This window comes from Drosophila sechellia, chromosome 2L (genome assembly GCF_004382195.2).
Source record: "Drosophila sechellia strain sech25 chromosome 2L, ASM438219v1, whole genome shotgun sequence".
In the NCBI taxonomy this organism is placed as follows: Eukaryota; Metazoa; Arthropoda; class Insecta; order Diptera; family Drosophilidae; genus Drosophila; species Drosophila sechellia.
In genome coordinates, this window is record NC_045949.1 from 4,922,385 (window position 1) to 4,947,918 (window position 25,534).

Below are 25,534 nucleotides of genomic sequence, written 5' to 3' on the forward strand. Positions count from 1 at the left end.
CTTGTGCGTTCGTTTTATGTGTTGTAAATTTTATTTATCAAAAAACTGGGCTTTCTTTTTGGTTGTGTTTCGTTTACAATAATCCCAACAGGGGCACAGAATTTACTTTCGTTGCAGTGGAGGCAGTGGTTACTCTTCTCGACCCCTCTTCCATAATTATATTTGGTAAGTGGCATATGGTTTTAGTTTTTGGTGTCCACGTAATTAGATTACATCTCCACGGAAAATGGCACTGTTCAGTGGTTAAAGTTTGCTTGGTACTCGAGTTGGGGTTTGGATCGTTATCGTTTCCTGGATAGGATAGCAAATGACTTAAGACGTATATTTAACTGCTACTTAGTTCGAACTGCAATCTAGGGGGCGGTGGTGTCCTCGCGGGGGCGTCGGTTGTACTGGCGGGTATTGCCCCCATGGCGAACGTACTCATTGTAGGCCTGCAGGTTGCTCGGGCGAACACTTTGCTGGTACCTTCCGTTCAGATAGTTTGATGGGGCGCGACTGCGCGGATCTGTGCTCCAAGAGGGGCGCGTGGACCAGGAGTTGGATCCGGGATTGGAACCAGGACTGGAGCCAGTGGACCAGCTAGAGTACGATCCCGGATTGGAGCCCGATCCTGCTACGGGTCTGGAAGACCAGCTAGATCCAGCATTGGTCCTCGATTGCCAGGCGGCGTTGGAGCCGGGATAAGCTCCGGCATTGGATCCAGATGACCAGGATCCTGAGTTGGAACCAGGACTGGAAGCTGCGCCCGAAGTCCAGCTTGACCTGTAATCGCCATCTGTCTCCGGAAGTGATCCAGCTGCGCCCGAGGAACCACCCGAGGGATACCTCGAGGCAGAGCCATCTCTGGAACCGGAAGACCCATATGCAGTGCGAGCCACAAAGGTGTTGCCTCGACGACGGCAAACCGTGCACCTGGAAGATGAAACCACCAATGTAGATACATATGTATGCAGCTAATGGATTTTTTCAAGTAACCCACCTGCTAATCTTGCTGGTCAAATCCGCCTTTAGCGTCTGCTGGCGCGGCTGGACGAACTGATCCTGCTCCTCGATGACGGTTAACCAGAAGGAGGCCAGCGCATCGTAGTAGTTGCAGCGTCCATGGCCATGGCACTCGATCACTGGCTGGGCGCGGAACTCCTCCAAGCAAGAGCCCGGGGAGACAAGGTTCTGTCCAACGCCTCCGACGTTGTCCAACGTGCTCTGAAAGGGGGTGGGTAACAGTGGGTTAACCTTTAATTCCTTATGCTGAGAATAGTAACCTACCATGAAGTAACTGTAGCCGGTCCACATCTCCTCCCAGCCGCCGGGGCACTCCGGAATGGACATGGATTGCGAGTGGAGGGCGATGATCCTGGTCGTCGTCTCGCACACAACGCAACTGCGGAACAAGACATGTCAATAGTTTGAGGGGTTTCCAGGGGAGGAAGGAATTTACACTTACCGCGAGATGTACTTCATGAGGTCCCTGCCTTGGATGGGCGTCATGGTCATTGGCATGGGCTCGGCGGTGGACAGCCAGAGACTGTCATCGTTATTCTGGGCAAAGTGACAAATGCCGTTGAAGTCACACAGCATGTACGGCATGGTGGTAAACCGCATCATGCAGGAGCCGGACTGACCGAGATCCTGACCCACCGCTCTGCTGGCGGCCACGTTGCCGGACAGTGAGTAGCCCTCCCAAAGCAGATTCGTGTTGGCCGGACACCGAGGCACTTGGACGGATTGCGAGTGGCGGGCGAAGATGAATCCGCGGCTCTTGGGCGCCGGCGCTGCTGGCGCTGGGTCACCTTGTAGTCCGGGCAGACCACGATGGCCGGGTGCTCCGGTCAAGCCAATATAACCCTTGTCACCACGCTGTCCCTGCGGTCCATCGGCTCCGGAGTAGCCCACCTCGCCCTGGTCACCGCGATATCCCATGGCACCTCTCTGTCCCTGGAATCCAATAAGTCCTGGTGCTCCAGCATCGCCTTCCTCGCCCTGGAACCCATCAAGTCCGGGCTCACCACGATCTCCGGGTCGGGCCATGGAGTAGGAGTAAGTTACACCTGGTTGACCCTTGGGGCCAACGAGTCCGTCCATGCCATCGATTCCACCCCAGCCGGCGTCGCCAGTGGGTCCCCGTGGTCCTGGGGCACCCATTCTTCCGTTCTTACCCGGAAGTCCGGGATATCCTTGCTCGCCCTTGGCGCCATCCCAGCCAGGTTCGCCCTGGAAGCCGATATCTCCGATGTCGCCCTGTCTGCCAACAATGGCATATCCAGATTCACCTCGCTCACCCTGGCGACCCATTTCTCCAAGCTTTCCCTTTGGTCCGATTAGTCCATGACGACCATTGTTTCCCGCTGCTCCGGGAAAGCCGACATCTCCCTGAGGTCCAGGTGGCCCCTGGATCTGGGGTCCATTGTGTCCGATCGCACCGTTGGGTCCATTCTCTCCCGGTGGACCAGGTGCTCCCTTCTGGCCAAAGTGTCCCGGACGTCCTGCTCGTCCATCGAGTCCAGCAACGCCTTCGTCACCTTTCTCGGTTGGCAATGTTATGCCCGGTGGACCTCGTGGTCCTTGGTCACCCTGGAATCCCTTAAGGCCGTCAGCTCCATCGAATCCAAGTTGTCCAGCATAGCCAATGTCACCGCTTTCGCCCTTGGCGCCGGGAGGTCCAATTAAGCCAATTGGTCCCATATCTCCCTGCTCGCCACGTTCACCCTGTAGTCCTCGATCTCCGGTGAAGCCGCGATAGAAGCTCAGATCCTGCAGGTTTTCCAAGCGACCTGGGAAGCCGACTTCTCCTTTGTCACCCTGCTCACCCTGCTCTCCCTGCGCTCCAATCAATCCGCGTGGTCCTTGATCACCAATCTGACCAGTTCGACCATCCAGGCCCACAACTCCTCTCTCGCCCTGAGGACCTTTGGGTCCCTGGGGTCCAGTAAAACCAGTTGCGCCCTTCAGGCCATTAACTCCATTGCGTCCAGGATAGCCGCCCAATCCGTTGGCTCCTGGCTCTCCTGGTCTACCCTGTTGGCCGGCGAGACCGCGATCTCCCCGCTGTCCCTTTAGTCCATGGCGACCGGGAAGTCCATTGAGTCCTGGACTGCCTACTTCTCCCTTGCGGCCAGCAACTCCATCGAGAGCTGGTTGCGAATCTCCAACGGCCCCACGCTGTCCCTTCACTCCGGGAGCTCCGGGGTATCCGATGGGCCCGGTCAAGCCGGATTCTCCGTCATCACCCTTTATGCCACTGTAGGCGGCCACGCCCTTCGCGCCTGTACGTCCTGGGAATCCAGGATTTCCTTGCTCACCCTTGCGTCCGGGAAGGCCGTTAGCTCCGGGATAGCCATCCGGTCCATCATCACCAGAGAGACCTAAAGGATAGGAAGGTATACGGTATTATAGACCATGATTAGGCAAAGTCGTATCTTCTTTATATGTTAGATTTTATTTTTATAGATTTTAGTCCAAATATTCGCTCACCTTTGGGTCCAAGCTCGCCGTTGGGTCCACGAGGTCCGATGTCACCCTGCCGTCCGTTGTATCCAATCTCACCACGCTCTCCGATCTCGCCAATCATTCCTGGAAGACCGGGAATGCCAGGACTACCAGGCAGTCCCTGCAGACCCGCATTGCCGAGGAGTCCACGACGGCCAGAGAAACCGATGCTGCCCTTGGCGCCGTTCTGTCCATTCTGGCCCAGCGAGCCCACCTCTCCCTTCTGGCCCTTGGCGCCGTGCGGTGCCTTGCGACCAATGCGTCCGGGCTGACCCTTTGGTCCGGGCCGACCAACCAGGAAGTCACCGCGCTGGCCCTTGTTGCCAGGCAGTCCTGTTTGTCCAACAGCGCCATCGGGTCCATGCTCGCCCTTCACTCCCTTGGGTCCTGGGCGTCCGGCGAGTCCATACTGGCCGGGTGCGCCGACATCACCGGGGAAGCCCTTAATGCCTGACCGACCCGGTGGTCCAATCTCACCCTGGATCACCTCCTGACCAGGTACACCGCGCTGTCCCTTGTATCCAAGGCCTCCATCCAAGCCAGGTTCACCATCGCGACCAGCCAATCCTGGAGCTCCCTGCGGTCCGTAATCGCCAGTTTGGCCGGGATAACCCTTGGCACCCACGAGTCCGGGAATAACTTCGCCAGCCGGGCCACGGTCACCAATTTCGCCACGAAGTCCAATATCGCCTTGCTTTCCCTTGGCTCCCTTCACGCCCTTCGGTCCGGTATAACCATCCTCGCCAGGCCCACCAGTGTTGTCGTAGATCTGACCAGGATTCGGCTCACCCTTGACGCCCTTGAAACCGGTATCACCATCGTCGCCGAGCTCGCCCTTTATTCCGTCATATCCCGGCTCGCCGATCAAGTAGACCTTGGGTGTGGTGGCGTTTCTACCGGGAGCTCCATCACGACCATCGCGTCCTGGCTCACCATCGCGTCCCTGGGAACCGGCATCGCCGTAGTCGCCGCGCTGTCCGGTTTCTCCGCGCTCGCCCTGGCTACCAATGGATCCATCCCGTCCATTTTCACCGTAGTCACCCTGATCTCCGCGACGTCCACTGTCGCCGATGTCACCGATTTCGCCCTTCCTTAAAGGGCCCAATTCGATCTTCCTTCCATCGGGTCCGGCTGCTCCAACTTTGCCTGGCTCGCCGGGAATACCCGCTGGACCGGGCAGACCTTTGTGACCAGCCCTTCCGGGGTTACCTTTCAAGCCCTGTACGCCACGCGGTCCAGAGAGGCCAATAGCTCCACGGTTTCCATTGCTACCCGGATAGCCGGTGTCGCCCTCCTGGCCACGGGGTCCTCGGGGTCCGGCATTGCACACGGGGCAGTCGTCACCGCGCAATCCCTTGTCACCGGGCAGTCCACGCAATCCGTTATAACCATCGTCACCGGGAAGTCCACGGAAACCGGGCGGTCCCTGGGAACCAGGAGGACCAACGATGTTGTAGCCCTCGCCGGGCAGACCCTTGTCACCGGGCAAGCCGACCTCTCCGCGATCGCCGCGATAGCCCTCCAAACCAGGTAATCCATTTAGGCCAGACTCGCCCTTTGGTCCGACCACATTTTGTCCAGGGTCTCCGTGCAGTCCGTATCGGCCGGGTAGACCAGCTTCGCCGGGGGGTCCCTGCGGTCCCGGTGGGCCAATGAATCCATAGTCTCCGGCCTCACCGCGCTCACTACGTCCAGGCGGTCCGCGACTGCCGCTTAAGCCGGGGTCTCCTGATTGACCAGCTAGACCGATGGGTCCGCGGCGTCCAGGTTTGCCGGGCAGACCTGGTGGACCTGGTTCTCCGGGCGGTCCGATGTCTCCCTGTGATCCAATCGGGCCGGGCAGCGATTTGGTGAGACTAGGATCGTAAATTCCGGGGGAACCAGCGCCTCCTTGAACACCAGGCATGCCGGCGAATCCATCCTCTCCACGCTCTCCTGGGCTTCCGTCCAATCCATCAGCTCCAGTCCAGCCGGGCGCACCTTTCATGCCCTTGTCACCGAATCGACCGGGTTCACCATCCTTACCGGGCTTGCCCCGCTCTCCGGGTCCTCCGATCTCACCTCTTGCACCAGGCAGTCCATTGCGGCCAACGGCGCCTTGTTCACCGGTCGGTCCCTGTGGCCCCTCATCGCCCTGGAGTCCCACGTATCCCTTGTAGCCCTTCAAGGTGTCATCTGGCTTCAGCACTCCGGATAGGCTGTCACCTGGGTCACCCTTGTGCCCAGGCGGTCCAATCAGTGAGTAGGGCAGCTCCGAAACGTCGCCAGTGTCACCCTTGGGTCCCGGCAGTCCCGGATCTCCCTTCTTGCCGGTTAGGCCAGCGTAACCAGTGTCACCCTTGCTACCGCGATCACCGTCGAATCCGGGCGGTCCCATACCGCCGGGCTGTCCAGTCTCGCCTCGATTGCCCTTGGTGCCCTTGGAGTTGATGCCGCCCTCGCCAGCCTCTCCGGGTGGACCCTGCTGACCGGGCTTTCCTGGCGGACCGCGAACGCCGTTCTGGCCAGGTGCTCCGCTGGGACCCTGCATACCAGGCCGTCCGTCGCAGCCATCGATTCCACGTGGTCCTGGTGTTCCGGGCTCACCGCTTTTACCCTACGATGGCCAGGAACCAATGGAAATTATTGAACTAGTCTCATTTCATAGGATATAATATGGATCATGTGGGTATCGAGATTATAAATACGAAATGCACTTAATCTGGCTCTTTCAAATATGTAGAATGACTATCTAGAAGATACTTTTATTACTCACCATAATGCCAGGGTAACCCATTTCACCTTTAGGTCCGACATCGCCCTGTAAGTACATTTCTCATGCATAAGTCATCATTTTGAGGATACTTTGAAATCGATTTCTTACGCGATGTCCTTTCTCGCCTTGTTCGCCATACTCGCCGACATCTCCCTTCTCGCCGATTGGTCCTGCTCGTCCAAATGGTCCAATATCACCGGCAGGTCCTTCCAAGCCAAAAATTCCGATGGGTCCTTGGGCGCCCATGCGTCCCTTGATTCCTTTGCAGTCGCATAGCGTTGTGTTGCAGATCTGAAATCAAGAATATATATATACTATATAGTAGCCCAAGGAATATGAAACCATGTTTGATTGCCCCTGATTGAAACACTCGTTTGGGCAATCGAAGATGTCACAATCAATTCGATATCTATTGCTTCTGCCATTTGCTCATGGTGCCAACTAGGAACTAGCATTCAGCTAATATATAAATCTATAAATTAATTTAAATTCATTTAGCTTGCTTTCAGCTTAAATTAAGTTAAGTGTTAAGTTTTAGTGTTGTATAGCTCACATATATTAGTTTTAAGCTAACAGATACCCCTTAGCTCATCAACTTGTAGTCTGTGAAGTTGATTATTTGTGAATTCCGCAACAATCTTGCTGGAATCCCATGGAAATGACCTTCTGCTCGATGGTTGGATGGATTCGTGCAAATTCCTTTGCGAAAGTCAAACGAAATCTGGGGCCGCCTTAGCCAGAAAATCAACAATAATAAGTAGAGCTGCAACATTTTTCAGCCTGCAGTTCGCAGCTTTAATTGCACGGCTTCCGTTTGCAATGAGATAATCTTCTATATGAGTACGTTTACTTTTGCCCAGTCAATTGAGCGAGTGCATAGAACACGCTCACTGGACCTCGGAATGAAGTTGAGGCGATTCCGAAGTGAAAATGTGGCAGATGCGGTTGGGGAAAAAGGCTGGAAAATGCTGGAAAATGCTGGGAAATGCTATCCACAGGCAGCGCATTTCTAACCCATTTAATGTGCATTTATTTATAAACAACGTGTGCAATTCGGTAAAAAGCGATTATCTGGAATATCTCCTCCCATTATGAAATCAATTTGAAATACCATTTTTGAGGTAGTTTGCAAAAGTGGCCTCTGCTCCCACGTGGATTTATTGGCACACATTGGTTGCGGCTTCCTCATTCATGTCAGCGGCATAAACATCCTTAGTTTCATTTCTCGTATTTATAGAATTGACATAATTTCATGCTGGTTAAAATTCCGAATTTATGGCCGCCTTCATTAATTTGGAATTTCAGTGGTCGTTTAAGTTTTCCACCGACAGTTCCTCCAAAAAAAAAAAACAAGAAACCATTTAAAAATTGAGAAAAAAAACTGCACACATGTTGCACGCATGTTTCGAGGTTCTCTGCGCAATATTTTAAACATATTTGCATACGAAATTTGTTGTTTAATTGTTGGTTGAATTAGTGTCAAATGTTTGGCAAATTCTGTTCTGTTCTGGATTTACAAACACCTCCGCTGATTTGAGACAAGCGACATCAGCGGAGTTCAAAGCCCCGGAAGATGCTAGTCCAATCCGTTCCCAGAAGTGAATCTGGTCGCAGCAGATCAAACCATCTGTTAACTAAATATTCACATCACCGAATCCCGAAACGAGAACGCCAAAGGTAAACAACACGCAGCACTGAAAAACTAGGAAAAAATTTAAAAAATAGAAAAAAAGACTTTGCGGTGAACCAAAAGATGTTGTTCTCGCCGGGCAAACAAATGAAAAATCCGAGAAAATGCAGATACCAAAATAAAATCCAATCCCCCCCCCCCACCGGAAAATTCTGGTGCTGCAGGTGCACCAAAGCAATTGCACTCGATTGCTGGAAATGCCACGTCAAATGTGAGAAACCTCACATTATGTGGGTGTAGCAAGTCTTATGATAATACGAGTTTATTTCGAACAGTTCTTGGTTTCATTCAAGTCTTTTGTTTCACAGCACACACATTCCTTCATATTCCGAAAATATCCAAGCGAACACCATCGAATTTCATTCAATCAATTGCCAAATCTGAAACCCAAGGAATTCTTCTCGGATAACACACGAAATTGACATATCATATATATATTATATATCTGTGAAGATATCCATATTCGCATGCAAAATGTATGTCAAACTGTGGAAATTGTTGCGGTAACACGTTCAAAAGTGACAGCACTGCAATTTCCTTGAACTTGACACTGGGCCACATATGCCACATATAGCACACTATATATGTTTGTATATATATGCTACATTGTCTGCCATATATGGGCCATTTATTTTTTTTCATTTGATTTTTTTATTTTTCGGTTGGCAGACGGAAAACGCACTGCCAAGTGGCGTCGACGTTGGGGGATGAGAAACCACTTGGCATCGAGGGAATCGGGCTGTTGCACTGTGCGCTCCTCTTTCACACACATACACATATACCCGTACGATACCCTCGATTCTGCCGATGTCAGCAGTGGTGGCAGTGACTGGGAATATTCGCCAAAACTAATTACCAACATTCCTCAATGGGCACGCGTGTCTGCGCGAATTGGCCAACCAGGTGTTGGGTATCCTGCTCATAAGGCGACAGTGCGCTGGAGAGGATTGGGGACATAGCTTAAACCCTTGGCTAATTTAATCTGTTACGCCACTGTGTCTGACCAGATCGGCGCACTATATATCGGACTATATATACATTTATACAGAGACAATGCTGTGCGAGTGGCGCGCACTTAAGCGCATTTACACATGTTAATGCCAATTGCGCCAGTTGCCCGTCCAGCGAAGCATCCAAGCCATGGTCTAAGGTCAGAGCGAGGCCTTCACGCGGATATATCTTGATATCTGGCATATATCTGAGGCGACAATTGGGCACACCCACCCACGCTAATCGCTTGCCGGGCGGAAAGATGCACAAGTGACGAGCGCTCCGCTCCGGCTGCAGCGAAATGCATCTGCATCTGCATCTGAGCAGCCAAGTTTATTGGCCCGACACGTTCTGGATATGCATATAGACATATTTATATGCAGCTATGTATGTAAGTGCAGTTTATGGTCCTGGGTATCTGATGACAATCCTCGGGTGCTAACTTTTCGCCTTTCCGCTGAACTGTAAGCGATACTACCTTAAACTCTGGCCACCAATTCGACGGACTGCAATTATTCAGGGAATGCAAAGCGCAGCGAAATGACTTGGAAACAGACGGATACACTTGGAGGAAAGAGAAGGAGACACTTGAAGGAAAGAGAAGGAGATACTTGCAGGAAAGAGAAGGAGACACTTGGAGGAGAGAGATGGAGCCACTTGGAGGAGAGAGACGGAGCCACTTGTAGGAGAGATGGAGCAACTTGCGGGACAGAGATGGAGGGCTAAGGAAAGAAAGAGAGAGAGACAGAGGCGTCTGGTAATCTGGGTCTCAAAGTTGGTGGCCTGCTACGCCCGGATGTGGCATACAAAAAAAAAAAAAACATAATAATTATAATTATCAGAATGTCACATATAAATCACAGCTGATAAGACTGGACACAGTTTCAAGCCGGGAGTGGGAGCGGAATTAATTAATACATTTAAATTTAGCATTAAATTGTATTTCATGCACATGTGTATTGTATCTCGAGTTTCGAGTTTTAGGCTGCGGACAAAGGGGTTATCTGCAGCAGACAGCAAGACATCAAAGTGAGTTCTTTGTTGCCAAGGAGGATATCTAAGACATTATAGAATGATATCTTGCAGATACACTTCTCAAGCCCGAGATCAAGATTCAGCTGCATCTAACGAGGATCCTTTTGTGCGTCACAGTTGACCCAATTTCTCCCGTCAGACAACACGCGCTATCAATCAACCGCATTTTCATTTGCACATGTATATGCCCCATGAAATGGAGTGGGAACTTTTTGCACCATCAACAATAGCAACAACAAATCTGTTGTTAAATGTGCATCATAAACGTTTGGAACACTGCACACATGCAACAATGAAAGGCATTCGAATGAAGGTATTAGACGCGCAAGTACTAAGTAAAATGTAAAATTTAAGTTATTCTTTTATTGGGCAAACATAAGTCACAAACTGACTTAAAATAGCTGGCTGACATCCCACAAATGCATTTTGTTGACCACTCAACCCAGTTGCTCATTGCACAAAGTGCCAGATTCATGCCATATTCAGTTGGCATCAAAACGCCCGATTTTGGGGCACAGCTACAGGGTAGCTGTAAAAAATACGAATATGGGCCAACATATGAGCAGCGTGTGATTGACATGAAAAGGCAACCCCCGCACTTACACTCACACCGACATTCATGTGGAGCATAGTATAATGGATGCACATCTGGACGGGCGCACTTGCAGCATGACATCATTTTGCTCCGGCTTGACATTAAGGCAACATGTGGAGAAGATGCAAAAGAATCTGCACTGCCACTGGCACATGGAGAACACCCACGCACTCCGTAACCGTGCGTCTGGAGCAGGCCCAGTTGGAGCTACTTGAGTGACCGGTTACGGCATCGAGGCATCGCATAATTGTTTGGACACCAGCCTGACAGATGATAACTAATTGCCGTGCACTCAAATTAACATTGAAATTGATGGACAGCGAGCTGTCACAACTGAATATTCGCAACGATCGCCAATAAGGTGGTGATGGCGATAAGGAAGCGCCAAGTGATTGAATCCACTGTGAAGTGCCACCTGCGTAATCTTTCAACTGGAATATCTGGCTATCTAACTATCCTGTGACCTTGTAGCAAAGGATATACACTAGCCAGATTGGGGAACTATAGTAAAAAGTCACATCATGCCATTATCGTTCGAATTTTCCATCAAAGGAGCTGCCAGTTAAATTTCACCCAGCTATAAATCGTTTGAAATCACGAAGCCATTGGGTAACCATCTCAATGGCCTGCAAATAATTCAGACAATCAAAGCACTAGAAAGTTAACCAAGCAAATTAAGCTAAATTTATTTTTAGCCATGACAGTAGATGTCTGCCGTCTGAAATGGAATCTCAGCAATGGAATCGCATCATACATTGTACACATATATGTATGGTCTCTAAATATATATGTATAGCATTTAAAATGCTCAGATGAATATCAATTTCATGAGCCCGTACGAACTGATAAGGCGGCAAAAAAAGGAGAACAACGAGCTGCAGTTATGAGACAGATGACTGATAACCCAATTTCACTAGCTTCGCTCATAAATAATCGTTTCAATTTACGAAATTCATTACAAAGGCGGCTACTAAGTGGCCCCTGCCCACATCACTCATACGACATGTTGTCCATATCGCACACACAAACACACACACACACACACAGATGCAGAGAGCGAGACTTCGCATAATTTCCGCATTCAGTTGCAGATAAATAAATAATTGAGTCAAATTGAAATGCAACTCGCCAAACAATTCAGCTCAAGCACGCAAATAAACTTCCACAAGGAGTCCACCAATGAGATGATGATCATTGTTGTCCGAGCTCCGGAGCTGCTGCCCCCGCTCTCCCGTTTTCTTGGGCGGTCTCCAGTTGGATACCCTCCTCCAGCTGGACACCCACACCCAGTTGGCCCCGCTCAGTCTGGCCGGCGGTGGTCAGTGATTTATGCCAGCAGCATCGGGTCGCTTTGGACCAGGATCGGGCATAAACAAAACCCAAGGAGAACGAAACTGAAGACCGAAAGGGAAGGTGCACGGAAAGAAATAGTTGGGTGGATATAATCACACTTACTACTGTTCATATTAATATCATAGTTTTTTAATTAGATAGAAATAATAAACAATTAAAAATATTACAATGTTTTCACAAGCTGTTTATAAGCAAATATCGAAATTCATGGTATATTTCAAGGGTTTTAGGTTATGTATTTATTTGATAATATTTTGTATGTATGTAGTTAAGATTTTTCTGAGTGCACCATTGAAGTTTCTAAGACTTTGGACGGCAGAAGCAGCCGCCGCAGAAGCAACAAAACAACAAACAGCCAAGAACTTTCAATTCCAATTTGAAATGGTGCAGAACGTCAAAAGATTGCCGACTCCCCCAACCCCTGAAGTCGCCATCCCCCCGCAACCCTTCATTCCAATTCCAGTGATTCTCGAAGAGAGCCCCTCACCGATCACTTGAGCTGCTGCTAATTGTCGGAATCGAACTACACACACACACACACATACCAGCGCACTGCGCAAGAGAGCACTTCTTCACAGGCAATAACGGCATTTCCCTATATGTACACGTATTTATAGCTGGGCAAGTGCAGGAGAAAAGAGAAAGGGTGCATGGGGGAGTGGTGAATGGTGAAGTGGGGAGAGCGACTGATAAAGACCATTTATCAAAATTCATTCATGGAAAGCCTCAGCTGCATCTGCAATCGATGAGTTCATCTCTCTCTGTCTCTTCTGCTCCTCGATTGAAACGGCTCTTAAGCGATCGGCTCTCTTTTCGCGGAACGGAAAAGGAAATCATTTGAGCGGCTAATGAAGCGCCAAACTGGTTGCAAAACCCATTGCGAGAACAGTTTTAGAGCCATTGCCCGAGAGCTGTTAACTGTTTAATAGGTATTTACATGTATTCAAATGATGCTAGAATAAATACCCTTAAAAACATTACTCATATTAGATAATAAACTTTAAAAATTTCCTTATAGCTTGCAAATAATGCATAGATTGCGCACATACAATGTGGGTTCTAATCAAAACTAATTCTAGCGAAAAATGTAAATCCCCTTCAGATTAGCTTAATGCACCAGGCTATAATTAATAATACAGTTTTGAAATGCTGTTGTAAGTGAACAAACTTTTCGATAAGCCTTCGCTTATCGTGAGGGTAACCCGAGCAACGGTAGCTAAGCGAAGTCAAGTTTTTCAGCGTTTTGCGGTTAGTCCTCCATTGGCAACCCACAAGACCTGGAGACCTGGGAGCTCTCACTCGGAATCGAGGAGTTAGGGTCCCAAGCCCATGGCATTGACCACGTAACCGAGTGCGAAAAGAGCTGTGGATCGGATTACCAAAGTCGTCAGACGAGCTGCACACTTATGATGGCAAACACGTGAGCGATGGGGCCAGATTTCCCGATCCCAACGAATTGAGTGCACGAATTGTGTGCTGAGTTAACTGCTCAACTAGGCTGAAAACTAAAATCTGATCTCTGGTAAAGGCAATAAGTCAAGCCAAGCCGATAGCCTCTGCGACTGCTGGCGACACTTGTTTCAATTCTAAAGTGTTTTTATTCTAAACTCGAGTCTAGAAAGCCATGTCGCAATCAGCGGAACATGCTATCAATGCCAACATAGCAATAGGTCTAATTATGGTAAATGTGTAGATCAGTCGCAGCCTGATAAGAGCCACCGAATGCCATCAAAAAGTAGGTGCCGCATGTGCTCCATTTTTCATCCAGCCTTACGAAATCTCTGCGATCCCTAACCATCTAAATATTAATATTCAATTAATTTGGTATATGCTCTGAATTGGGTAACTCGTTGGTAAAAAAGTAGTGCATAGTTTTTGGGGCAACAGCAATTAGCGTTTGCTTCGCACTTTTGTGTCAAATCAGTTTATTGCTTAAAAAATCATGCAAAATTAAATAAAAACCTGGAAAGCGCATTGGTTAAGGTTTCTTATTTTGTAAAAATACGAATAATCCATTAAATTGGGCTAGAAACCTGCGCATTAATTCTTTGTTTTTCATACTCATTCCCGTTTCATTTGACAAATGATTATATGCCAATTAAGGAACTAATCTCGCAGTTATTAAATATAATTCTAATTGCCAGCCGGAAACGTTCAATGGCAAACAATGTGAATGTGTATGCCAAAAAAGCAATGTCCTCCAAATGCAAAGATTAGGGGGGTTATCAATGGGCGTTATCGCCAACTTCTTCACCTACAACATGATGTTGTCAAAATTATGTAGTGACATAATCGATTCCAAGCTGGACTTGGACTCCATTGAACCCCCGGAATCGGGAGCGAGCTGAAAGGAATTATCTGTCGAAGCCAAAGAGTTGTTGCAACTACGCGATGTTTTCATGCCGGAAGTGTGAATAAATCAGAGAGTGCAGTGCTGGAGAATAACAATAACAATAGCTGCGGTGATTAAGAGTCGAGCTCCGAGCTGACCCAATTTTACATAGTTGTTTATGGTTGATACTATGTAAATGCAAAATCAATGACTACGGATACAGTTTGGGGAGCATTGGTGGACATGATCATTTTCCTCCAAAGTTAATCAGAATATTATTGTTATAAGCTTTAAGTACCTTAAAAACTTATGTGATGCATATAGAGTTTGACAAGCACTTTGGTTAGTATTTTGAAATCTTACAAAATTCTTATGTTTATGGTTTGAGAAGCACTTTAAATAGTAAAAGCCTTAGTTTAAACATCATTTCCTAAGTTGTTTTAAGACATAAAAAAAAGTTGAGAAAATTTATTGCACTACAATTTATACATTTATCAATGCAAGTATTTAAAGAGCTTTCAGTTTTTAATATTATACTAAGAATTTAGCTTGCACTTACCTTTCCATCCGCCAAGGTAACGGAAACCAGGCTGCCCAACAGATAAACGGCGCCCAGAAGTCCCGAGAGATGCCTTAGATCTCTGGGTAACATCCTCGCTGGGTCCTTTGGTCCTATCCGCAACGTATTTATGTCGCACTCTATCTAATTGCCTCTGTCTCTCCCCGCTTAAAACACACACGAAACTGCCAACGAAATAAGCATAAAGTTAGAAATTGAGTAATTTTCGATTCTTATAAAATGCCCTCAGTAAAACCGACATTAGCAAATCAAGTATTAAAGAGTTGTGGATCGGAAAAGTGTGGGAAACTAACAGAAAACGCTGATTTGCTGCTGCTGCGATCGTCGGGCACAGCACTCTCCCCACATGTGGAGATCGTCTAGCGTTCGAAGTATTACTAAACACGAGCCCCGCCAAAGAAATTCGAATTCTTCGCCCGCTCGCTCGGCACGCTCGGCTGCACTCGTCAAAGTTCGGCTGTTGGCGAACGGCTCTCGGCCCACCAATACCATCGCAAGTGGGAGCTGCAGCAGTGTGGGTGCCGCAGGCACAGTTTGGATGGAGATTTGGTTGGAGGTTTCGATGTAGATGTGACTCGGGCTCTGGTTATGGGATTCGGAATTTAGCACTTTGACTCCTTGAAACGAGGAAATGAGGAGCAGAGCCCTCTAACCAAATCAAAGCGGCCCGATTCTAAGCATACAAATTCTATTTCCCATTTTGGTACCGTACCCCTGAAGGGGTATGATCAATCGGATTCTCACTTCGTTCTTTTTATTAATTACTACAATATTATTAAATAATTTATTAATTAATGTTACTATGTGTTACCTTTATGTTATTAACAGGCACATACCGTTTATATGTACATTTACTATAACTATCCACATATAACTAAAATATAAGTAACCACTAGCGACACACGATATTTCTTGCGGGGTAAAAGCTATTCTAATACCCTAGCTATCCTAGTGGTTTCAATACAATTAGATGCTAGTTTGTTTATCGCGCATCTCGTAATTAGGTTAAGGCTTTTTCATTTAGTACTTACATATATGGCATATGTGGGGCTGATAAGAAGGATATGGCTGAGTATTTCCTGTTAGAACGAACTACTGATCAACTGAAAACCGAACATGAGTTTTAAGCTTCAATAAATCCGACGCAGAAAAGCCAAATTGGAACCTTTCGAAATTCGAGCTGGATTTCGGGTTTTGGGCCACAGTGTTTTGAAATAAGTCTTGATAGGGGCGGCTATAATCAAGGCATCGTTCTAGTTGGGAAAGCGCTTTTGTTCTAGGGTACGTGCAAGTCGGATATGGCCCAGTGGCCTGAATAGATGTCTTCTCAGGAAACTGCTGTGATTAGGATATAAAATGGTGTCGCACTTCGCCAGCTTAAGATCTTATTAATTTATGTTCAGTGTGGCATTAGTAGTTACTATCAATATGAATGGATCTCAATAAATATTATTAATCAAATAAAAATAATTAGCTGGGATGTTAGGTGTAAACATTTATTTTACGTAGTAATAAAACTTGGAACTTAAAATTAAATTTCATCTAAGATACATTTCGTTTTAATTAAGCGTATATAGATTCGAAAATATCGAAAAAGAACAATTTTTAAAACAAAAATTGCCCCGAAATAAGTCTTAAAATAATCATATGGTCAAACTAAAATATTTTGTTTTAGAATAGAATGGAATGATTTGAATAAATCAGTTATAAATATATATCAAGGAAAGCTCAAAAAGGATTTGATCCTAAAACCTTTGTCAAAATATATCATTATTATATCAGTTTGAAAGGCTATATAATATTTTTCAAGCTGACTAAAAAATATCTGTAGTCTGGTTAAAAATAGATTAATCGCCATGACATTTCAAAAGTTTGTGAGCACCTTAACATTTTATGAAACATAATAGCAAAAAAATATAATTTTTAGCACAAAACACCATAGTATATACATGTTTACATACGTTTTTATTATCCTTTAAGTTTTAGTTGTTTGTTTTTTTTTTTTTTTAAGATTATGATACTTACTTATTGTAAGTTATAATTAGAACATGGGCCTGATAACGAAGCCTTCCGAATTTCTCATGTCCGAGTACCGAAAAAAGTCCAAAAAGCATGAGCCGCAGGGGCGGGCCAAAACGGAAGCCATGTGCCCGATCTCGAAGCGGGGGCTATCAGCTAATTTCGAGATGGAAGCTGGAAGCTGGGATCTGGAAGCTGGGAGCTGGGAGCCGGAGAGCTGGTTGAAGGTGCTCCCGGGGAGGTGCTCCGGCGGAACGAAGCTGATGTGCTATTGAGCAACTTAAGTCGCAACTTATGTGGCATATCAACAGCAGCGCCTTAGTTTCGGACTTATCGCCAAGTTTCATTCCTTCCGCAGCGACTATGTTAACTTGTGGGATTAGTGTTGCTACATACGACGACCCGTCGCCCATCCGTTCTATATGTCATGATGCCACCACCCACCTCCCACCTCGCAGCCATCGTAACCGATCCGATGCCCATCCAATCCCCGTCGAATCACACGGATAGTGTACATGAGCCGGAGACCCGATCGTCGAGATCGTGCCAAGCCGAACGATCGACGAGTGGAGATCGGGGCATCGGCGTTTGGCTTTTGGATCGCTCGAACTTATACTATAATTAGTCGTGTTCCGTCTCCCCGAGTAAGTAGTAGTCTGGTCTCGGTCCGGAGCTGATCTGGCCAGCTGGTTTTAGTCTTTAGTCAGCGCTGTGGAGTGGTGATCGGTTCGGATCGGATCGCTCGGTTGTGAATGTGTGTTACCAGTAGGGTCCCGTCCCGTCCCGTCCATTAGCCCCTTAAATAGGATTAGATTCCTGTAAGGAACTCAGCTTCTACAACAACAAAATAAAATAAACATAAAATGTCTCAATTAAATCAGGAAAGACGCGCACTATTAACTGAAATTATCCAGCAAGTCGTTGTGCGAGCCTCGTACCAGTTCCAGTGCCTCTCAAACTGTCGCGTGTATACGCTTGGAAATGAAATGAAACGAAATACAAGAATTAAATCGTTGAAAAAAAAAAAAATAAGCCAGCTCGATTTTCCCACAAATATTAAATAAAATAATATTCCTCTAAGAATATTTCCAATTTATTTTGCAACTGTTGCGAAATTAAAGTGCCCAATTCTCTGGCTCATCTTTCCAGGCCCAGCGACGGCAACATATAAACTTCAAATTCGACGAGGACAGAGCAAATAATTGTGCAGGCTTAAGTGCATAGGGCATCATGTTGCCCTTCTGGAAGCGGTAAGAGAAATGGCAAAAGTTAGAAAAATAATGGAAATGGTTCCAAAAATGTATGTTCATTAAAGAAAGCAATTGTTAATAATTAAAAACGACGATTTCGCTTAGTAACAATAAAATACGCTCATTTTTAAAGTAATACTTTTTTTAAAAAATTATAAGCTTATTGGTTTTTAAAAATTTTAAATTATTAAAACCCACTTATGGCCTAAATAAAGTATTTCTTAGCAGTTTGAATACTTATACTCCATCCAGAAAAAGCAAATATTAATTTAATTTAGATATCAGCAATAAAAAATACATAACTTAAAACATCACATTTGTTCATTTTATTTTTTAAATCTCGAACTGCAATCTCTTAAAAACTTTGAAGCTCTCTCTTAAGTGCTCTTAGCTAACTCTCTTTCACTGACTGCTTAAGAGAGAGCTGCCAATCGGAGAGAGGAGCTATGTCCAATTAAATAGCTAGACTGATAAGACGGATCGTCTGTACGAAGCACAGTTCCTAACCCTCCTGATCTTCGTCGACTTCTTTGCAGGCTGCTATACGCCGCTGTGATCGCGGGAGCGTTATTCGGTGCCGACGCTGTAAGATAACCGTAGCCCATGCCATCCAGCTGGACACTGAATAATATACTCCTTTTCCCCCCAGCAACTTTGGAAGATGTCTGGTACGTCCGGTTCAATTCAGGACTCCGTGAAACACCACAATCGAAATGAACCCAAGTTCTCAATCGACGACAGTTACGACATTGTGAGCTCTGCCGGCAATCTGCCGCCCAAGAATTGTACGGCCGGATATGCGGGCTGTGTGCCCAAGTGCATAGCGGAGAAGGGCGACCGGGGTCTGCCGGGCCCTCTGGGACCCACGGGACTGAAGGGCGAGATGGGTTTCCCCGGCATGGAGGGACCCTCTGGAGACAAGGGTCAGAAGGGTGATCCCGGCCCATACGGACAGCGTGGTGATAAGGGTGAGCGCGGATCGCCTGGTCTACATGGTCAGGCTGGTGTACCCGGAGTTCAGGGACCCGCCGGCAATCCTGGTGCCCCTGGTATCAACGGCAAAGACGGTTGCGACGGAGATGTTGGTTTATCCGGCTTGGAGGGTCTATCCGGAATGCCCGGACCTCGCGGATATGCCGGCCAGCTTGGCAGCAAGGGCGAGAAGGGTGAACCGGCAAAGGAGAACGGTGATTACGCGAAGGGCGAGAAGGGTGAGCCTGGTTGGAGGGGCACTGCCGGCTTGGCTGGACCACAGGGATTACCTGGCGAAAAGGGCGAGCGCGGCGACAGCGGACCTTACGGAGCCAAAGGACCCCGGGGTGAGCACGGTCTGAAGGGAGAGAAGGGTGCCTCCTGCTACGGACCCATGAAGCCCGGTGCACCAGGTATGAAGGGCGAGAAGGGTGAACCGGCGTCATCGCTTCCAAGCAAGCCGACGCACACGGTGATGGGACCTCGCGGCGACATGGGACAGAAGGGAGAGCCTGGCCTAGTGGGCCGCAAGGGTGAGCCCGGACCTGAAGGCGACACTGGACTCAATGGACAGAAGGGCGAGAAGGGTCTGCCCGGCGGCCCTGGCGATCGTGTAAGTCCTACTTAAGTTCCTACTAAAGGCTCCAAATCGACGTTGAAGTTATAACCTCTATAATGAAATACAAACATATATAATACATTCTCCAGGGTCGCCAAGGTAACTTTGGACCCCCAGGCTCTACAGGACAAAAGGGAGATCGTGGCGAGCCGGGTCTTAATGGTCTGCCCGGTAAACCCGGACAAAGGGGTGAGCCAGGACGCGCTGGAGCGACAGGTCAGCCTGGTCTGCTCGGTCCTCCGGGACCGCCGGGCGGTGGCCGTGGAACACCGGGACCCCCGGGACCCAAAGGACCCCGCGGCTACGTTGGCACACCTGGACCCCAGGGATTAAGCGGAGCTGATGGACTTCCGGGTTCACAGGGATACAATGGACAAAAGGGAGGTGCTGGTCTGCCCGGACGACCCGGCAACGAGGGACCTCCAGGCAAAAAGGGAGATAAGGGAACCGCAGGACTTGATGGACCAAAGGGATCCATCGGACCCATTGGACACCCAGGACCACCGGGTCCAGAGGGACAGAAGGGCGACGCTGGTTTGCCCGGTTATGGCATTCAAGGATCTAAGGGAGATGCAGGCATACCCGGGTAAGTGCAATTATTCATTTAATAGTCCTCGCACTCAGTCGAGCTCCACTGTGGAACCGAGACCTCTTCTCACTTCTTCTCTCCTTCATTCAAGATCTTATTTAATTCGAATTAATTTTCGTTTGTGCTAGTTATGCCGGACTAAAGGGTAGCAAGGGAGAGCGCGGCTTCAAGGGCAATGCTGGTGCTCCCGGTGACTCCAAGCTGGGCCGTCCTGGAACTCCCGGTACCGCTGGTGCTCCTGGACAAAAGGGAGATGCTGGTCGTCCCGGCACTCCTGGCCAAAAGGGAGACATGGGCATCAAGGGAGACGTCGGCGGCAAATGCTCATCGTGCAGGGCCGGACCAAAGGGTGATAAGGGAACGAGCGGACTGGCTGGAGTTCCCGGAAAGGACGGCGCACGAGGACCGCCTGGAGAGCGCGGATATCCCGGAGAACGTGGACACGATGGAATCAACGGACAAACTGGACCGCCTGGTGAGAAGGGAGAGGACGGTCGCACTGGTCTTCCCGGAGCCACTGGAGAGCCTGGCAAACCTGCACTTTGCGATTTGAGTTTGATTGAGCCCGTGAAGGGTGAGAAGGGTTACCCTGGTGCGCCAGGTGCAAAGGGCGTGAAGGGATTCAGGGGATCAGACGGTCAGTCTGGTAGCCCTGGACCCAAAGGAGAATTCGGATTCAAGGGTGATAAGGGCTTGAGCGGAGCACCCGGCAATGACGGAACACCCGGACGCGCTGGACGAGACGGATACCCCGGAATTCCTGGTCAATCCATCAAGGGCGAGCCAGGCTTCCATGGAAGGGACGGAGCAAAGGGCGACAAGGGATCATTAGGCCCAAGCGGCGAGAGGGGAGAGCCCGGTAGCTGTGCGCTTGACGAAATAAAGATGCCCGCTAAGGGTAACAAGGGTGAGCCCGGCCAAACCGGCATGCCAGGACCTCCAGGCGAATACGGCAGCCCGGGAGAGAGGGGCTATACCGGATTGAAGGGCAACACTGGACCACAGGGACCTCCTGGCGTTGAGGGACCCCGCGGCTTGAATGGACCTCGCGGTGAAAAGGGCAACCAGGGCGCTGTCGGAGTCCCTGGTAATCCTGGCAAGGACGGCCTTCGCGGCATTCCCGGACGCAATGGACAGCCTGGACCGAGGGGAGAGCCTGGTATTTCGAGACCCGGCCCTATGGGCCCACCCGGTCTGAATGGTCTGCAAGGTGAGAAGGGTGACCGTGGTCCAACCGGACCCATTGGTCTTCCCGGTGCCGATGGCAGTGTGGGATATCCTGGAGATAGAGGCGATGCCGGTCTGCCCGGAGTATCTGGACGGCCCGGAATTGTTGGTGAGAAGGGAGACGTGGGCCCGATCGGCCCCGCTGGTGTTGCCGGACCTCCTGGTGTTCCTGGTATTGATGGTGTGCGTGGACTTGATGGCGCCAAGGGTGAGCCCGGCAGTCCCGGATTGGTCGGCATGCCCGGCAACAAAGGTGACCGTGGCGCTCCTGGAAATGACGGACCCAAGGGCTTTGCTGGCGTTACTGGTGCTCCCGGAAAGCGCGGACCTGCTGGTATTCCTGGAGTTTCCGGTAAGTTTTTGGAGTATCCCATTAGAAAATTTAATGTAAACCATTTGGTTTCATTTGTTCAGGTGCCAAGGGTGACAAGGGAGCTACTGGCTTGACTGGCAATGATGGACCTGTGGGAGGCCGCGGTCCTCCAGGTGCTCCTGGCCTGATGGGCATTAAGGGTGACCAAGGATTGGCAGGAGCCCCTGGAAAACAAGGACTGGACGGTATGCCCGGCGAAAAGGGTAGCCAAGGATTCTCCGGTCTGGATGGAGCTCCTGGTTTGCCTGGTGATGCCTCCGAGAAGGGACAAAAGGGTGAACCCGGTCCATCCGGACTCCGCGGCGATACAGGTCCGGCCGGACAGCCAGGTTGGCCAGGAGAGAAGGGTATGCCCGGTCTGGCTGTTCACGGGCGCCCCGGTCCGCAGGGCGAGAAGGGTGACCAGGGACGCAGTGGAATCGATGGACGCGATGGAATTAACGGCGATAAGGGTGAACAAGGTCTGCAGGGCGTTTGGGGCCAGCCTGGCGAGAAGGGATCTGTCGGCGCACCCGGCATTCCTGGTACCCCCGGAATGGATGGCTTGCCCGGCGCTGCTGGTACCCCTGGTGCTGTTGGCTATCCTGGCCACCGTGGTGACAAGGGAGAGCCTGGTCTATCTGGTCTGCCCGGACTCAAGGGTGAGACTGGACCCGTCGGACTGCAGGGCTTCATCGGTGCTCCTGGCCCCAAGGGTGAGCGCGGTATTCGTGGTCAACCCGGTCTTCCGGCCACCATCCCCGTGGACTTCCGTGGTGATAAGGGATCCCAGGGCGAGCGCGGCTACACTGGCGAGAAGGGCGATCAAGGCGAACGAGGCTTGAGTGGTCCTGTTGGCGACGCTGGAGCCAAGGGAGATCGCGGATTGCAGGGACCACCTGGTGCAAGCGGATTAAATGGTATTCCCGGAGCCAAGGGAGACACTGGTCCAAGAGGCGAGATCGGTTATCCAGGAGCTACCATTAAGGGCGAGAAGGGTCTGCCCGGTCGCCCAGGCAGAAACGGACGTCAAGGTGAGTTTTTGATCCCAAATTTGTATCTAGACAGTTGGGTCATATAACCATGTCACCAATCGCCACTATTTAACCCACTCAGGTTTTATTGGAGCCCCCGGTACAATTGGAGAACGCGGTCTGCCCGGCTTGCCCGGAGAGCCCGGCCTTGTGGGCCTACCTGGACTCATTGGACCAGCTGGCAGCAAGGGAGAGCGTGGCCTCGCCGGCAGTCCCGGACAACCAGGACAGGATGGATTCCCCGGCGGACCTGGATTGAAGGGAGATACTGGACCGCAGGGCTTCAAGGGAGAACGTGGTCTAAATGGCTTCGAGGGACAAAAGGGAGACAAGGGTGACCGAGGACTCCAAGGACCGTCGGGACTGCCCGGCTTGAATGGACAGAAGGGAGACACCGGCTACCCTGGCTTAGTTGGAAACGAAGGACCTGTCGGAGCTCCTGGCGAGCGCGGCTTCACCGGGCCCAAGGGACACGATGGACGTGACGGAACACCAGGTCAGCCTGGACAGAAGGGTGAACCGGGAATGCTGCCACCACCGGGACCCAAGGGCGAACCTGGTCAGCCGGGACGCAATGGACCTAAGGGAGAGCCCGGACGTCCGGGAGAGCGTGGCTTGATTGGCATCCAGGGTGAGCGTGGCGAAAAGGGTGAGCGCGGCCTGATCGGTGAGACTGGAAACGTGGGACGCCAGGGACCCAAGGGAGATCGCGGAGAGCAGGGCGAGAGGGGCTATGAGGGCGCCATTGGTTTGATCGGCCAGAAAGGTGAACCCGGAGCTCCAGCTGCCGCCGCTCTTGACTACCTCACTGGTATCCTGATTACGCGACACAGTCAATCGGAAACGGTGCCCGCTTGCTCGGCTGGACACACGGAACTGTGGACGGGTTACTCCCTGTTGTTCGTCGATGGCAATGACTATGCCCACAATCAGGACCTCGGATCTCCCGGATCCTGTGTGCAACGCTTCTCAACGCTGCCCGTAATGTCCTGTGGTCAGAACAGCGTCTGCAACTACGCCTCCAGAAATGATAAGACCTTCTGGCTGACAACCAACGCCGCCATTCCGATGATGCCCGTTGCAAACAACGAGATCCGCCAGTACATCTCACGTTGCGTCGTTTGTGAGGCGCCGGCTAATGTGATCGCCGTGCACAGTCAAACGATAGCGGTGCCCGACTGTCCGAATGGCTGGGAGAGTCTCTGGATTGGCTACAGTTTCCTCATGGTGAGTATCGGAACTCTTATAACGTTAGATTATGTAAGAATGATGAGAGTTTTCAAAAACCACAAGGGATACTTTTCCGAACTTAGTGCCATAGTTTTCCAGCAGATGGCGCACGCTCCAATGATACTCTGGCGCCATCTGTTGGATAGTGGCTCAGTGAAAGACTTGCTACAACAGTTTTTATTTTCAACCTTCATTCCTAACTACTTTTGAGATTTGAAATAATTCTTTTATAATAATGATGATTAACCCATCCATTTCCCATTATAGCACACTGCCGTGGGCAACGGTGGCGGTGGACAGGCGCTGCAATCGCCTGGCTCCTGTTTGGAGGACTTCCGCGCAACGCCCTTCATCGAGTGCAATGGCGCCAAAGGCACGTGCCACTTCTACGAGACGTTGACCAGCTTCTGGATGTACAACCTGGATTCCTCAGAGCCGTTCGACATGCCACAGCAGCAGACGATCAAGTCCGGTAAGCAACAGTCGTATGTGTCCAGGTGCCAGGTGTGCATGAAGAACTCCTCGTAGGACCTCCAACTCCCCACAGACACACCCACGGCACAGAGCATAAGTTTAATCTAAATGTAAAGCCTTAAAATTACCAACGAATCGTGTGCACACCCACACGGTCACAACACAAACAGACAAACCGACACACACACACACACACACACACATACACACACCGACGAACCAACACTGCTACAAATTCCTTAATCTAACCAAAAAGAAAACAAAACAGATCCACAAGTCGAAGTGCTAATGACCGACCGACCTGGACCACAATGCCATTTTTTATCTGCCAATTAATGTTCTAAACAAATGTAAACTGCTTCTAAGTTACGTTACGTATGTTAAGTAAATGAAACAAATAAATAAACTAGCCTCGGTCGTATGTCCAAAAGTATAAAATAAACTATGTGCCAGCATGTTCCATTTATTTTTGAAACCGATTAAATGCGAAACAATGCACCAAATTGAGGTATCCAAACGAAAATCGAACGAATCGAAACCTCAAAACTTGTCGCATATCGTTTACATTTATTAAAAAACCCAGCCAAAAGTGTGAAAATAAACTAAAATTTATAAATACAAATTATAGGAAAGTATACTTTTTGTATGAAGATCTTTGCTTTAAGGACATGGTTCTGGGAAATTTCATATTTAACCCTATTTGGTGATAAACATCCTTGTATATGGATCAATATGCAAGACAAAGACTGCGCACTTTTTACCCCTAACTTTGAGTGATAAGATCTTCCTCGAAAGACCAGGGCTAAGGGTAGGCTATTGTGGTGGAAACCCCGCCGCGGAGAACCCTTAAAAAAGCAATGCCAAGCCAAGGATGAGAGCGAACTCACCACGTGCACTTGTGCGCATGCCATTCGTCTCTCTTCGTGCGGATTTCCTATGTGGGGGTTGA

At 49.5% G+C, this 25,534-nt stretch overlaps 2 protein-coding genes across 3 annotated transcripts; one reads left to right on the forward strand and one right to left on the reverse strand.

Moving 5' to 3' along the window:
* Positions 1 to 8: 8 nt before the first annotated feature.
* LOC6613428 (collagen alpha-1(IV) chain) lies at positions 9 to 15,199 on the reverse strand. Of its 2 annotated transcripts, XM_032725340.1 has the most exons (9): positions 15,113 to 15,199; positions 14,799 to 14,983; positions 6,353 to 6,535; positions 6,245 to 6,289; positions 3,475 to 6,085; positions 1,448 to 3,365; positions 1,270 to 1,384; positions 983 to 1,206; positions 354 to 915 (listed from the first exon to the last, which is right to left on the reverse strand). In XM_032725340.1, the coding sequence occupies exons 2-9, from the start codon at positions 14,889 to 14,891 to the stop codon at positions 354 to 356; spliced, it is 5,751 nt and encodes a 1,916-aa protein (XP_032581231.1). In that variant the 5' UTR covers positions 14,892 to 14,983; positions 15,113 to 15,199. The 2 variants fall into 2 exon arrangements, with proteins under 2 accessions (XP_032581284.1, XP_032581231.1); XM_032725393.1 differs by lacking the exon at positions 15,113 to 15,199 and having other exon boundaries at positions 9 to 915; positions 14,799 to 14,891.
* A 2,378-nt stretch (positions 15,200 to 17,577) lies between these two features.
* LOC6613430 (collagen alpha-1(IV) chain) lies at positions 17,578 to 25,040 on the forward strand. The gene is made up of 9 exons (XM_002037868.2): positions 17,578 to 17,656; positions 17,988 to 18,088; positions 18,625 to 18,673; positions 18,738 to 19,673; positions 19,769 to 20,265; positions 20,397 to 21,847; positions 21,910 to 22,881; positions 22,964 to 24,108; positions 24,379 to 25,040. The coding sequence occupies exons 2-9, from the start codon at positions 18,069 to 18,071 to the stop codon at positions 24,637 to 24,639; spliced, it is 5,331 nt and encodes a 1,776-aa protein (XP_002037904.1). The 5' UTR covers positions 17,578 to 17,656; positions 17,988 to 18,068; the 3' UTR covers positions 24,640 to 25,040.
* The last annotated feature ends 494 nt before the right edge of the window (positions 25,041 to 25,534 follow it).

Coding starts and splice junctions, on each gene's coding strand:
- LOC6613430 (XM_002037868.2), top strand. CDS start 18,069: ATGTTGCCCTTCTGGAAGCG. Junction 19,674..19,768: donor CCGGCGGCCCTGGCGATCGT/GTAAGTCCTACT, acceptor TACATTCTCCAG/GGTCGCCAAGGTAACTTTGG. Junction 20,266..20,396: donor GGAGATGCAGGCATACCCGG/GTAAGTGCAATT, acceptor CGTTTGTGCTAG/TTATGCCGGACTAAAGGGTA.
- LOC6613428 (XM_032725393.1), bottom strand. CDS start 14,891: ATGTTACCCAGAGATCTAAGGCATCTCTCGGGACTTCTGGGCGCCGTT. Junction 1,385..1,447: donor CTCATGAAGTACATCTCGCG/GTAAGTGTAAAT, acceptor CTTGTTCCGCAG/TTGCGTTGTGTGCGAGACGA. Junction 1,207..1,269: donor CCGGCTACAGTTACTTCATG/GTAGGTTACTAT, acceptor ACCCCCTTTCAG/AGCACGTTGGACAACGTCGG.